This window comes from Clupea harengus, chromosome 14 (assembly GCF_900700415.2).
Source record: "Clupea harengus chromosome 14, Ch_v2.0.2, whole genome shotgun sequence".
Taxonomy (NCBI): Eukaryota; Metazoa; Chordata; class Actinopteri; order Clupeiformes; family Clupeidae; genus Clupea; species Clupea harengus.
In genome coordinates, this window is record NC_045165.1 from 17285761 (window position 1) to 17301477 (window position 15717).

The 15717-nt window shown below is 43.9% G+C and overlaps 1 protein-coding gene across 1 annotated transcript; it reads left to right on the forward strand.

Moving 5' to 3' along the window:
• Positions 1-326: 326 nt before the first annotated feature.
• Positions 327-8236, forward strand: ythdf2 (YTH N(6)-methyladenosine RNA binding protein 2). Its single transcript, XM_012836801.2, has 6 exons — positions 327-549; positions 775-799; positions 1839-1918; positions 2627-4264; positions 6114-6176; positions 6948-8236. The coding sequence occupies exons 1-6, from the start codon at positions 523-525 to the stop codon at positions 6969-6971; spliced, it is 1857 nt and encodes a 618-aa protein (XP_012692255.1). The 5' UTR covers positions 327-522; the 3' UTR covers positions 6972-8236.
• Positions 8237-15717: the final 7481 nt, after the last annotated feature.

The window sequence follows — 15717 nt, forward strand, 5'->3', positions numbered from 1 at the left end:
AAATAAATTAATTCATAGATAAGACTTAAGGTATATGATAAGTGAATATATTAATTATCCTATTGTATACTCACTGTATGCGATTATGTACAGGCTTTTTATTCAAGGGTTTATGCAATTCATTCTTATTTTGTAGATGTCTATCTTCTATTGTAGAGTTTCTGTCTACACATCTTATAGACAGAAATTGTATAATACACTTAATTGTTTAAATCATAATTCACTTTACTAAACAGGTACAGGTACCAAGGTTTGTCAAAACACTTAGTTCCTCCAATCCCCTAGGTGGCGCTTATTGATCTAAATAAATTCGCTCTCCGTATACTTGGGCGGCTCGGCCATGTTGAAATAAGTCGCTCTCATCCAAGCTCTCAGAGCGAAGGAACTGCAGCCCGCCATTGTGTAGAATCCAAGCTCTATAGAGAGACAGGGCACTTGGCTAACTCTTAGATAGACATTTCGTAACCCTGCCGCATTGATTTAAAAAAATAATTTAAATACGCAGGCTCCAGGGAGAAAGAAATGTCAGCCAGCAGCCTTCTTGAACAGGTAAAGAGAGGCACTTTCTGAACTAATACGAGACCAAAAATTCCACCGAGACGTAGCTAGCTAGCTGGCTAGGTAGCACAAGAGCAGCAGTGACTCTCCCTGTGTAGTGCAGTAGGCCTGACCACCTGCTATAGGACTGACTGGTGAATATAAATTTCTTTATTTATTTTTCCTTCTTTTCCTCTCATAACTCAAACCTTCATGAATCACCTGGACCCAATCCAGAGACCGAAAGGCCAAGGAAATAAAGGTAAGTTTTGTTTTTATGACAAGTTCTTCTCACTACTTATCTGTCCGTGTGCGATGGAGACCTTAGTTTGGGTTTTGCTTGCACTGTTCAATGATAACCACTAGCTAACGAAGGCCCATTTTATGTAAAGCTCTTTTTGAGACATTGGTTTAGACTGTCTCGGCGATACCTACCAGAATATGCATTTTAATTTATTTAAATGATCTACGGGAACATTGTCCCCGTTGTATTCTTTGAAATGGCGTGCTATTTATGTAAACGCTTCAGGAAGCCAATGAAGTTGGGCTAGCTCGCTAACTCTGCTAGCGATAGCTTCGTGATAAATCTAAGGAAGTGGACTTGGTGATGCATGTTCCTTAGCAAGCTAGCTCAGTCTGGACGAGAAATTGGAGACGGATGTCAGGGCATTGTGATCATTTTTTACAAAGTGATAGTTGAGTAGAGAGGATCTCATTTGTGTGTACCATGTGAAGCCTCGGTTCAATTCGTGTTAAATATTTCAGTAAAAACACGATCGAATGTTCAGTTAAGACCGCGACTGACGTTTAACGTTACTGTAATATAGTTCAGCGCCCGAGAAAGACGCAACCACTGCATGCCAACAGCGTGCTCTTGACTGACCGTAAATCATGCTGGCCCTATTGGCTGTCTTTTTTTCATAGTGCTATAAAATTATATTTCGCGTATGAATAGTCGCCGTCTGCTTTCGGATAGGCACTTAATACTGAAGTTAATGTACAAGATAATTCCACGAAAGTAGCGCCAGCTACGTCAGCACTTCTACATACAAGGGACCGTGGACCGATGGCCACTTGCACTGTTTCAGTGAACTAGTTGAATGTTTGTTTGTTTTTTATGCGTGTGGGGTTTTTGGTTTGTTGATAGTCTACATTCTTCTTGTACCTAGGGAAAGGTAAAACGTTACCAAATATATATGACGCAATAAGATATTTACCAGAAGCGTAAGTGTTTACCTTGAGTCTTTGTAGTTATGTTGTGCATATTTGTTCTTACTTACCTGTTATTCAATTTCCCGCAGTGCAAAACGGGACTGTGACACAGAAGGACACGTTAAATGATGACGAGTTCGAGCCTTACCTGAACACTCAAACCAGACAGGTATGTCTGTTAATTCCTTATGAAAGAGAACATGTCAAAAATGAGTCTGATTGTGTTAATTAGTAAGGCCATAATTAGGTGTTTCGGTTAACATTTTATTTTAGAATTTTACAAACAATTTTCTTCATGCGTCAATTTAGTCATATATCATCAAGACAGTAACTTAGTAACATTTTGTAAAATTCTGTAACTTTCCTCAGTACATCATGATGCTCATGACTAAGTGTGTGGTAGACTCACTGTGATGTAATGAGGGTAATCTTTTATTGGACGTACCATGGTAGTGGGGGCGGGTCCTCCAGTAAATGGGCCACAGTGGGTATAAAAGGCCCTGTATTCCTCCTGTGAAGGAATGTCATCCTTTTGTCACGATTCTGTTGCCACGATCACAATGCAGAAGGGGATGTGAGGACCTGCTCTGACATGTAAACTTTTCTGTTCAGATATGTTACTGTCCACATGAACTTTGATTTAAGTGGTTGACCCAAATTGGTAAACCAAGATGAGGATGAATATATTACACACTTCTGGGAGCAAAACGATACAGTGTGCCAACAAAGTGTTTTGACCCTTGCTTCATAGGTGGACATTCATCCTTTTTGTGTGTACTGTGCAGCTGCTCACTGATCCCAACAGGAGTTGAATGTGCATACCTTTTCTAGTTTTGCTGACCCTAAATAGTAACCACTTCGTTCTTGTTGTCTGCAGAGCAATGCCTACACGGCCATGTCGGACTCCTACATGCCCAGCTACTATAGCCCCTCCATCGGATTCACGTACTCCCTGAACGAGGCGGCATGGTCTACCGGTGGAGATCCCCCAATGCCTTACCTGGCCTCTTACGGACAGCTCAGCAACGGGGAGCACCACTTCCTCCCGGACGCTATGTTTGGCCAGTCTGGGGCACTGGGCAGCAACCCGTTCCTGGGGCAGCACGGCTTCAACTTCTTCCCCAGCGGCATCGACTTCTCGGCCTGGGGCAGCAGCAGCTCTCAGGGACAGTCCACTCAGAGCTCAGGCTACAGCAGCAGCTACGCCTATGCTCCCAGCTCGCTAGGGGGCGCCATGATCGACGGACAGTCTCCTTTTGCCGCCAGCGAGCCACTCAACAAGGCCGTGGGCATGAACAACTTGGACCAGGGCATGGCTGAACTTAAGATCGGCGGTGGGGGCAACATCGCGCCCAAAGTGGTGGGCTCAGGTCTCCCGGGGGGACCTATGGGTCAGGTGTCGGGCCCCCCAACCGTGCCCCCGGTCTCCATCGCCCCAGCCAAGCCAGCCTCATGGGCGGACATTGCCAGCAAGCCGGCCAAGCCGCAACCCAAGCTGAAAACTAAGGGCGGCCTTGGCGGGACAAACCTACCCCCTCCACCCATTAAACACAACATGGATATTGGCACTTGGGACAACAAAGGGACCATGCCTAAGGCATCCACCCCGCAGCAGATCCCCTTCCCCAGCAATGGGCAGCCGCCCAATCAGTCCTCACCACAGCCTGGCACAACTGCAGGGGGGGCTCCTCAGCTCCCAATGAGCAACGGGCAGCTGGTGTCTCCCCCCTCCCATCTTGTCCCCCATCTTCCCCCTAACGGGCAGCAGCCGCAGCAGGCCATGGTGCCCCAGCAGCCTCTCGCCCAGCCCCCTACCGCCTCTCAATCTTCCCAACCTACCCGCTGGGTGCCGCCTCGTAACCGTGCCAACGGGTTTGGGGACAACGGCGCTGGTCCGGGTCAGTCTCCGCCGAGCTCGGGAGCAGGCGGCATACCTGGCATGCCCTCCGAACCCCACCCTGTGCTGGAAAAGCTTCGCCTGGTCAACAACTACAACCCCAAGGACTTCGACTGGAACCCCAAGCAAGGCCGTGTGTTCATCATCAAGAGCTACTCGGAGGACGACATCCACCGCTCCATTAAGTACAACATTTGGTGCAGCACCGAGCACGGCAACAAGCGCCTGGATGCAGCGTACCGCTCACTGGGCGCCAAGGGCCCGCTCTACCTGCTCTTCAGCGTCAACGGCAGTGGGCACTTCTGTGGCGTGGCAGAGATGCGCTCGCCCGTGGACTACAACACCTGCGCCGGCGTGTGGTCACAGGACAAGTGGAAGGGCCGCTTTGACGTGCGCTGGATCTTCGTCAAGGACGTTCCTAACAGCCAGCTGCGGCATATCCGCCTGGAGAACAACGAGAACAAGCCGGTGACCAACTCTCGGGACACACAGGAGGTGCCTCTGGACAAGGCACGGCAGGTCCTAAAGATCATCGCGGGTTACAAGCACACCACCTCTATCTTCGACGACTTCTCGCACTACGAGAAGCGTCAGGAGGAAGAGGAGAGTGTGAAAAAGGTAACCACCTGCAGCCTGGGAAAATAAAATGAGGAGTTGAGGTTAAAGGTTACTGTGTCTGTGTCCGTGGAGATGATGACCTGCTGGTCATGAATGAGGAGGGTTGTTTTGTTCTGTCTGAACCATGAACGTAGATAAATATTCTGCTTGTTTGGAGAAAATAATTGAGGTTGCACCATTACAGCAGCTCTACTTGCATATATGTGTAGAGAAATTTGTATAAAAACTCACGGTGCACTTTGTTTAAATACTAATACGAATTTGTTTCTAAATAACGTGGGGGATGATGGTCTGTTCTGATGCCAGTCCGTACTTGGTTGTGCGTGTACTTTGTCCATTTTCAAACTAACAAATGGGTCATCATGTGATGCTGCGAGTAAAGCATTTGGAGCCTGTTCTACTCCATACCTGCCAGAAATGTATTTGCTTTTGGCCTCTGTTTGTCCTTCAGAAAGAAGTCAGACTTGTTTGAATATGAACCTAATTGTTGGAGACGGTTGCTTTGTGTCTCGCACACTCCCTTAGTGATGTAGTGGTTCTCCCAAAAAAAAGTGTTTTTATTTTCATTAAAGGCAACTATAAACATTGTTAGACTATAAACAACAAACAAATGCTCACAGCACGTCGTGATGCAAAAGATGGAGTAGTAATATTCTATTCACTGCTCAGGCTCTACTTTGACTAGCATCATGTCCATATTTTATTTAGTTGGAGAAGGTTTAGCTCTTTTGATGTCAGCTCTGGCACGATGTTCAATCCAGTTCAAAGTCCATTTATTTGACACTTCACAGAAAGTCCTTGAATTAGCAGGTTTCTTTGAAACTTTCTTTTTTTTAAAAGACTGAATTAGAGGTCTGAGCAGAATATGAATGAGCCTGAAAAGATATAGCTAAAAATGTGCTCCTGGTGTACAGCTCTCCTTCTGCTATAAGCATACCACTGAAAAGGTGTGTGTGTGTGTGTGTTTAGTGAAATTGCCAGCCATTTCTGTTGCTAGATGTATGCAGTTGTAGTTCTGGTTCCTCACTGAAGGGGGGGCTGTTGGGCTGAGTCATTTGTGCTCACCTTTTCATGTGGTTGGTGGGGTGTTGTGACACATGATCCACTTTGCTATTGAAGTCAATGAGAGCTTATGTTACACATTGTTTTGTATCCACATTTGAATGTTCAAAGGCTGCACCCATCCATTATTTACAATGGGAAATAGGGTGCATCTCAAAAGCACAGCATAATTTTCTTAACACGGAAGATTGCCAATTGAGCCTGTAGTCTTCCATACTTAAAGGAAAAGTACCACCAATCCTTGTTCAAGTCAGTGCAAAACCATGAATTGCACACATATTTGCAGTGTTCATTTTTGTTCTGATTTTAGTGTCTTGGGGGGTGGGGGCAATGTGCCAAGACGTGTTTCTGGTCTTTGTATGAGGCTATGCTGTCACTAGTAGCCAGTAGTTTAAATGGCCTCGTGGTAGTCGGTGTGTAGCACAGGAGCAGTGTTTCTGAATTGGTGTGTCGATCCGCTAGGCAGGACTGATGGTGATATGACGACCATTATTATTTAAATTAAATATATTTTGTATTTATTGCACGCAGTATATAAGATGCTGTTACCCTGTGCAACTGAAGGCAAAGGTTATTTACTTATTTTTTTAAGTGTGGTGGAAGACAAAGATAAACATAAAGGAAAGGTTTTCAAAAGACAACAAGTTCATAGTAATGTGGTATCGGTCATCTGAGCAGTAGAAGTATTATGACTCGCATTGATAAGATGCTTTTTATTTTATTTCTGCCTCATACATTATGAATGTGAGTTCCCATGTGTGCTAATGGCCTTTGTGTGTGTTTACAGGTGGAAGTTCAGGGTGGGGACCCCTACACCAGTAATGCCAACAGGGCCCATTACAGAATGCAGGTAAACACAATAAATAAATGACGCTGACACAATATAGCAGTCAGTTTAGGAAAGGCTGTTCAAAAGGCTTAGTTATGCTATAGTTCACAATAGAGAGGATGTTTACATTAGAGAAGAAGGAACATGGTTTTGAATGCTCCGTTTCATGTCACTTGGTAGGCAAATAGAGGAAATGCATATTTCCAGCTTTGTCACAAGACTATGGCTACCTTAGGGTATGAAATGTGTATTGCAAGTCATAATTAGGCAGAGAAGCTTTAAAATATAAGAAAAAAAAATCGTCTAATGAAATTTTCCAAGACATAGAATTTTAAAATCCCATTTCCAGCCCAGAAAAATAAATGAAATTCAGTAGATGTTTTGAAAAAGTCCTCACATATGATTTTGTCGTATGTGTGTCTAATTAAATAAGCTGTTCATTTACTCTTTCGTGGATAATATTTCACAAGCGAATTTCTGCAGTAATGCCTATTAACTAGCCTATTAGAAAAGAAATGGAAAATGTGGTTGTTTAATTTTCTTTTTATAGATAGGCTCACACTGTGGAAATGGTCACGGAAATTTCATTAAAGTCCTTGAAAAGTCATGGTTTTGAAGATTTAAAAAGTTGTCCGTAAAACTGGGCAGGATCCCTGTAACCAAAAATGAGGCAGTAATGTACACGCAGTTGACAGTGAGGCTGCAATGCTGTTACTTCGACCCACGACTGAAATGTTGTCTTAGTTTCTCAGATAGGTTCGATTTTAAAATTATGTTTTGTTTTCTTCATAGGATCGCCAAGGACGTGTCAAGTAACAGTCACCATTTTGGGCAAAAGACTGTGATGGCCCTACTTTTCTCCTGTCTGCTCCAGATCTTTTCACAAAGTCTAAGGGGGGAAACGCCCAAGGATTTAAAAAAAAAAAAGAAGACTCTTGATTTCTGTTGACTTAAAAGACTTGGAACTTGTAGTAAAAGAAAAAGAGAAACAATTATTCATAGGACTTCAACAACTTAATAATTCTATAGGATCCTTAGGTGAACCTCGTGTTTTCCTTTTTGTCCCACCCCTTTTCACCCTCCTGTTTATTTTGTCCTATGCTTTTTTCAGTTTTTTTGTTTTGTTTGTTTTTTAAGAAATCATCTTCAGTTTTTACAGTCCAAGCAAGGCAACACGTTGGCTGTGTCACTCAGATCTAAAGAGGAGTTGTGTAGTGTTGGCTCACTACTGCCCCCCTCTGATTGGACAGATTGTCATTTCTTTGTAACCCCACCGTCTCCCCATTGGAGATTGAAGTAACCAATCCGGAAGCAGAGTTGGGTTTCTCATCACATTTAGTGGATGTTGCATCGTGGGTAATTTGAACGATAACCGTGAACAGTGTGATCTTTCAAAAGTAACTTTATTTTGTCCTTATTTTGTTCCTGCATAAGTCACAAGGCGAGGCGAAGGAATTGCCCTTAGTTTATCTTGTGTGAAGAGAGAAGGAATTGGGTGAGTGGGACGGATGGGTCGAAAGCAAAAGATTTAAGTTGTCATTGGTCATTGTCATTGTTTAATTTGTATGGTAAGCGAAAGGGGCCGTGTTGGCAGTCCTCTGAACTTTTAGTTTCCATTTCCTGTCTCTTGGGGAATTAAAATCGTTGCTAGGGGTGCTCTTTACCTTCATTTTTTTTGTTTGTTTTTCCTCCTCCGTTTCTTAAGTCTGCATCGGGATGGGCCTTGCTCCGATTCTTTCTATTAATCAGTTCAACGTAATAAACGTGTATACCCAGCAGAACGTGTGTGTGTGTATGTGTGCATTCACCTTGTTTGTGTACTCGTCATGCACTACATTTTTGTTTTTCGTTTCACTCTGAATAATAAATGAATGCGTAATAATTCAATAACAACTCCCTGTCTGTGTTCTACACTCGCTAACCTTCTTTACACCCGTTTCATGTCGTCTCACGCTCACCTTTCTAACCACCATTCTCAACCTTCATTACTCTCTCCTTCCCCGTGGTATCTTGTCGGTGCATAGGTTGATAATTTATAGGCAATATTGCCGTGTCCAAAATAAAGATGCTACGCAAAGGCAGTTTGCGATGTTTTTTTTTTTTTTTTTTTCATGGACGCACCCGATGCACAGGTTATACACTGTGTTCCATCACTTGGTTGTTAGTCAGATTATATGCCTTCTGTCATCCTATGGTTAGTCCTAGATGTCCCTAAGCATGCTGGTTTCAAAGCCTGGTTACTTAGGTATGTTTGAACTGCAAATAAAACAGTGGGATTCAATGAAAGGACCTGTTTCAAGAATGTATTTTCAAAAACCTAATCCAGTTCAATGAAGTGTGGGTTGTACCTCAAATTCTGCACAACTTGATGGAGTAATTAAATGAACGTGGATGACCTTTTGCGGTGGGTAAATTTAATTCCAAGTATGGTGAAGCATCTGAATGCAATAAACAGAAATGACGAACTGGTCACTAGCTTGAACATTAGAGGAGGCTTCTGTTTTGACAAGTGTGTGCAGGGCTTCCAAAAATGATGCGCTACCCTATGTTTTTTTTTTTATTCAGTTAGAGAAGCAACAGACGTCAATTAGATCGTCACGGCTTGGTGTCATATTCTCTTGGAGTTTAGCAACGTCGACCACAGAACTTTGTCACTTGCTTGTCCGCCCGCAGTGTCATTAGCCCGTTGAATCTTGATAGGAAAATGGCGGTAGGTCAATGCGTTGACGAAGTATGGCCGACAGGGCGCGACATATCCTAATAAAATCACGTTATTGTTGATAGGTGACAATTAGTGTTTTGCAAGGCGCCGTGTAAAGGTCCGTGATCATTTGCATATACGAAATGTGTTTAATTCTACAAAAAAAATAATAATAAAAAAACAGCTAATACCCCATGTGCATCAAGGAGGAAGTAGGGGGATGATGGTGTTTCTAATTTCACGGTTAGGGCTACTTTTATCAGTAGGCCCATTGGACTTGCCCTTGGGTTTTGGTGTTTAAAATGGACAGTTGCTTGAATATTTACCAAAAAAATCTAAATGGGTAACGTACCCTCTCTTGCCCCGAAATCAAGGCTTTGTTGCCTGCAACATCACTTCACTTTTGTGATGATAAGCAGTGTGTGTCTGATGTCAGCCAGGGTCACACATGGCCATCATTTGCAACCGTCCTACACAATGGCAGAGAGTGCTCTCTCTCGCAGGTTTCAGGATTGGGGTGTGTATGTGTGTGTGCACACGCATAGGGGGGTGTGAGGCGGCACGTGCCGTAGTCTGCAGAGACAACCCACCCCCCGACCCGTATCTGTGAGTCTCCTGGGACCCTTTTGTCTCATGGGAGACCCAAATGAAATGGAGGAAGGGGGATCACACTTACATCCCAGAGCACATTAACAAAGTGTGTGTGTGTGTGCATAAAAGGCAGATTCGGTGGTCTTGTACAGCTTTAGTCGTAATGTCAGCTCTTGGATGGGGGTGGATTTTGGGTTTGCAGTTTGTTTGAGACGCCTCTCTATATTGTCTTAGATGATGCTTACAATATTTTTGTTTCATAAAAGATCACTACTACTATGAAGCCCAACTTATTCGGGATCGGCCTGTATCAAAATAGACTGCCTTTTCGGAACCACTCATAGCTTAATATGGCTTACTATCAGTCTTTTTCATTATGTGATTCCCATATCCCATATATAGCCTAAACACATACACGGCAGGCACATTTCTCTTCGCTAAGGAATATGGTAATACCTGATCTGAGGAATTTTTGCAAAACAAGGTTAAGTCCTGATGCAAGGTTAAAACTGAATGTTCATCTTGCAGTGAAGCATGTTCTGTGTTCAGAGAAATTTACTCATGATTTGAAAAATAATGTATTGAAAATCCTGAAAAACATCTATGTAGGGCGTTATGCAATGGCTTACAAACCAGAATCACCGATCAAATACTTAAGAGCCTCACTTTTCTCTTCTGTAAGGAGAGAGCGAGGCCTATCCGATCGTGGCCTAGGTTGTTGCTGACCGGTTTTGCCCACAGATAAAAGCTCTTTATTGATTCGTATATGATTATGCCGACGACAGACATTATCTCAACGCAGGAAACGGTTGGTAACCCAACAAAAGCTCTGATCACGCTGTTGAATTGGGACAGGCAATTTGCCGACTGGCCTAATTCCGCCCCCGTCAGTCGGTTGACATGCCGATTTAAAATGCGCCATGCAGCTACTGCAAGCGCTGTCCATTACCATAAACGCATCTATCTTCGTCTTCCATTTGTACCGCTTGGTCATGCCTCACCCGAGCCGTATTTCCATAACGAATTCATAACGGTTTGCTAGGTTGATTTCGTTTTCGGAACAAGCGTCATATTTGTTTGCTCGCTGGTCTTTTTAAAACAGGCTAAATCCAATTGCGCATCGTGTAGACATAGGCACCGTTTATGGCACTCTCTTAGTTAAATGTAAGACTAATTGTTTTCCTACACACTCCACGTTTCCTATCCCTCACAGTAAATATTTTTAAGACCTAGGTACTAAAACTACTGGAATTGTCCATGTTTATAAAATCAATAGCCTACATTGTCTTTAATGTCGTTTTCGAAAGAAATACGAAGACCTACTGTTGTTAACAAGCATACGTTTGGGGATGGAATGTATTATAGACTGGTGAAACAGACAGGAACATTTTAGAAGTAGGCCTGGTCAAAATAGTAACTGATTCATTTTTTGACTACAACAGTAATTTCCAGTTTTTAAATAACAGCTAGCGCTTTTGCCAAAAATTGAAATCGTTTTAGGGAACAGAAAATTGCTGGTTGAATTTAATGCAAGCAGTTTTCCGCACCAAGCCATACCAACGTGTCTTTGTGCTCAGCGGATCTGTCGTTATATTGTCCTAACAGGGACATGGGCAGAAATGTAGCCTAATGTCCTAATGCTTAGAGCCTGAATTTAATGTCACGGTCTCCGGGGTCTAAATGAACGGAGTGTCATTGTTAGTGATTCATATGCATTTATCCCTTTAGTTATTTGTTCGCCTAAAAAGGTCACAGGATTTGGAAGGGTCATAGTGACGACGGCCGCCCGGCGCATTTTATTTCTCACTTGTTCGGCTTTTAGTGCACATATAATAATGAGAAACAAGCATATCTTTGGCCTTTCCTAACGTATGTATCAGACAAAAAAAGGGACATATTTTCCTTAAATATTTCCCATAATTTCGAATGTTAAATGTAGCAAGCGTGATGTCGAATGTAAGGATTGCCCGGGTCTATTTTAGGCTACATTAAACCAACAAGGTCACGTTTGATTTCAGTGAAATGTTGTAACTGTTAAAATCAAAGTTTTGGGTATTTCAGTGTTGCAACATATTACTAGCCTACACAATGGCAAAGGGATCTGAGAGGCCTGGGAAGTCCGTTATATGTATACATAAGCCGTAAAATCGGTCGTTTTAGCTTATTATTAATGTAGAAAAACCATCACAATTATTAAGCCATGAAGATAGAATTATGTTGTCATATCCTAGTTTACAAGCCTTGCAAAGATGAGGTGCTGTGCTGCAGGAATGTAGGTCAAACCGCAACCTCTGCAACGCAGTTTGATGTTTGCGTGATGAAATATATATTTAAAAGCAAAATACATCTAAACATATACCCCGAATTGAAATTTGTTCAAAGAATATAGCACAGTGTTATACACTTTTTGGTTTCATTATCGATGTAGGCCATATGCTTTACCAATGCATTGCGAACAGCTCCTCGGAAAACCAACTCCTTCACGGTCCTCTTATACCAATTGTAACACCTACGTTTGTTCCACGTTTGAAATATGAGCAGATGAAATCTTGCCATTATAAATAAACTTACTTTGACGGCAACAGGGGAATGTATGAGTTGGGACAGACATGTGTTTTTTCTTGCTAGTACATAATGCTGCAATGCCGACGGGTGTGTCATAGAAAATATTTTATTCAAAACCCAAAATGTTTCATTTCAGCCTGAGAAGGTAAGCTGTTGAGGACTAAAATGATATTCACAGAAAAGATCAGAACTGAGTAGGACACTGTGTGTGTGTGTGTGTGTGTGTGTGTGTGTGTCTTTCCGCTAGAGAGGTCATCTGCATACACACAATCCTTTGATTTTATCAGCACCACCAAAATATCCTGCCACATGGTTGGTTGACCCAGTCCACTGTAAGCAGAGCCACTTTCCTGACAAGGAAGTCCAGGTGATCCGTCCACGTCGGGTGCTGGTATGATGCTCATAGCTGCTCTCTTGGCATTCACCGCGTGCCTTAATTGTATTTAAATTAAATCAAGGTCCACTGTGAACACAAAGAGCTCAAACCAAGTTCCAAGCTTCGCTTCTCCACTTCTCCAGTACATTTTCCTCTCTCCTTTGCTCTCTCTTTCTCGGTTTCTTCTTCTGTCAGTATTTACCTCACTCTCCCCTATGCTCAGGTTGCGTTGCTTCACACATTTCAGTCTACATACTGATCCTTCCTGTGTGTGTGTGTGTGTGTGTGTGTGTTTCTAATGCTGTCATCTGGTGGGGTGACTGTTCCTGTCCTTCTGTCCTTCTCACCTGTTATCCTCCGTTCGGTTCTGCTGCTGTTCTGCGGTCCTCGCATGTCTTCACAGTCTCACATAGACACACACACACACACACACTCACACACCTACTCACACACACACACACACACACACACTTACAAACAAACAAACAAAGTGTGGATACATATACATCGCTTTCCTACTGGGTATTTTTCTGCGCCTCTCCCTTTCCCGCTACACATGCATTGTACATGTATTGGACATGTATATGTCTGTGTATGCAGGCATGCATGCAGGCTTGCATGTATGAACGCATGGCATATAGCTCTCTCTTTTAAAGCAGCCTCCAAAACAAATAGCATTTCATGCAACCTTACCCCTGTCACAGATGCAATTGCTCCGCCACTGCATGTCCTACATTCACACGCATGCACTAACCGGAAGGTACTGCCAACCCCAATCCCCATCTATGTAAATAAAGCCTACTGCAGCAAAGACCTCGAGTCCTGAGCACATCCTTATTTCCCCCTGTAAACAAATCCACATACCTATGAGCAAATGCAGTGAAGAGAAGCAGAGAAAACAAGGCAGAGAGAGAGAGAGAGAGAGAGAGAGAGAGAGAGAGAGAGAGAGAGAGAGATGAAGTGCCTTTTGTTGCACTAGGATGAGAATAGCCTTGGTACCTGGTAGCTACAGTGGTTCATTCCTGCAGAGCTTCTTGCTGGTAGCGAAACAAAGGATGATAGCATGAGCTGTGTGAGAAGCTTACATAAAGATGCCCAGCTCTGTGCCTCCCCTCCACTGGACCTCTCTGCCTTTTGATACAGTGCGTGCATCTCTCTCCATGTGAAAGTCCACTGGAACATCAAAGCCAAACGCTAGCGTGTCTGCATATCAGTTAGCTATGTCGCTATCTCTCTCTCTCTCTCTCTCTTGCTCCCTCTTTCTCTCTCTTGCTCCCTCTCTCTCTATCTCTCTCCCTCCCCCACTTCTCGCATCTCTCAGTACAGCCTCTCTCTCTCTCGCCCTCTCTCTCTCTCCTCAGTCCTCTCTATCTCTCACAAACATGTACAGCGAATGGTAGTTCAAAACCAGTCTGAAGAGAGAAAAAAATCACACAAGCCAAAACACCAGCACAGTCAGAACCTCAATCTGCTGTTTGATACATAAAAATATCTCCCGGTAAGATAAGATCAGCTACATGTAAACACACCAAGATGATCCTACATCCGAGATGTGTCGCATCAGCAGCAAATTACTTCCCTCAAAACCTGTTCTCCTATTGACCTCATGCCTGTTTTAAAAGCACTAACGACAAACCCGCGATGAACTGTGCGTAGGCACAGTCCAGTGAAATCCTTGCATTAGTGAGAGAGAGAACCAAGAAAATAAGAAATAATTGTAATTCCCGGATCTCCTTGGGAATCTTCTGTTGTTGACCCTTTTCTCCTTCCTCCGAGCAGGGGGGTCCTAGTGGAAGCCTGCCACCCTATCCCAGACTCCTCCTGGGGAAGAGGAGAGGAAACGCAGGGATGCACAAAGACTGGAAGGTTAGGGATGGAGAGGTCTTACAGAATGGGAAATAGGTAGGTAGGCGCCACGCATGCAGTGCGAGAGGAGAGAGGAAGAGGAAGAGGAAAGGGAGATGGGGGTATTTCAATCAATACCGCCCCCAAAAAAAGCAGAATTTCTGTTCCTAACCCCACCCCTAAAACAGTGCTAAATAATCCAGCTGTTTTGGGGAAAAATAGGAGAAGGAAAAAGAGCCCATGATGTGAGTATACATATATAAGAGAGGTATATATGTATAGCGATCCAGAGGAGAGAATGAAGGTGACACATACACAGACATACACACACGCACGCACGCATGCACGCATTCACGCTCACACACAGAGACACACTGCGCGATGCACATGCTCCCGCTTCAATTTATGCTCTCTGTTCTAACACCACCCCCACCCTTCACCTCGCACACACGTATGCGCGCGCGCACACACTTACACACACACACACACACACACACACACTCGCTGTCCCACCCCTATTTGGCCTGTGCTGTCCTGGATGCGTAGCCCAGCTGATCTGTGCAGGGAGATTAGCCAACGGGGCCAGCTGGCCGGGATTACACAGGCAGGGGGTAAGCAAAGGGGGGAGGGGAGACCCCTCCGCCCAGGATGCGCACACACACACACACACACACACAGAGACACGGATGCATGCACATACATACATGGCTGTGAGGATTCACACACATACACACAGACCCATGCGTGCACACACATTTCCACACTTACACACACCCATACGCACACAGACCTACACACACACAACCCATACACAGACATTGCACGTGAATGCAGCGGGATTGTGCGTTGCAGGCTGGCAGCGTTGATAAACGTATATTAATGCATGCGTCTCTTAAGAGGAGGCGGGGGAGCTTTTGACAATGTGGGGGTTGACCTTTGAACCTGGCCCGCTCCATCATTCAGAGCAATCAGCTGATCCGGTGCATGGGGAGGAGAGGAGGAGAGGGGGGCTTCTGTGATGTGGCGGTCTGGTCGGACGACACGCGTCCCCTCCCCCTTATTCCCTTCTTTTCCCTTCCCCCCCACCTCTCATCAAACTTGAGCCAATTCTCTCTTGCTTCCCCTCCATGCATATATGAACACTTCAGTGTTTAAACACAATACCTGACTCAGGCCCCACAACACATGGCAAAAGGACGTTGATGCATCACTACAACAGATTTTTGTTAATGTGAAGTATTTGTGAAATAAATGTGAAATGGCTGTTTTGTTTTGTTGAAAATTGGAACATTTCTTGGCCTACAATAATGATGTCATTCTGAAGGAGCAGTCGAAAGCTGTTTCCCAATATCCCTGGGCGTCCTGTCTTGATTCGAAGTCGCAGGGTTTTTTAGTCATTGGTTTGCAGTGTTTAGGGACATACAATGGTCATAAAATGCCTGAAACAGCAAACACTAAACACAGAATAATGAATATAAAATATT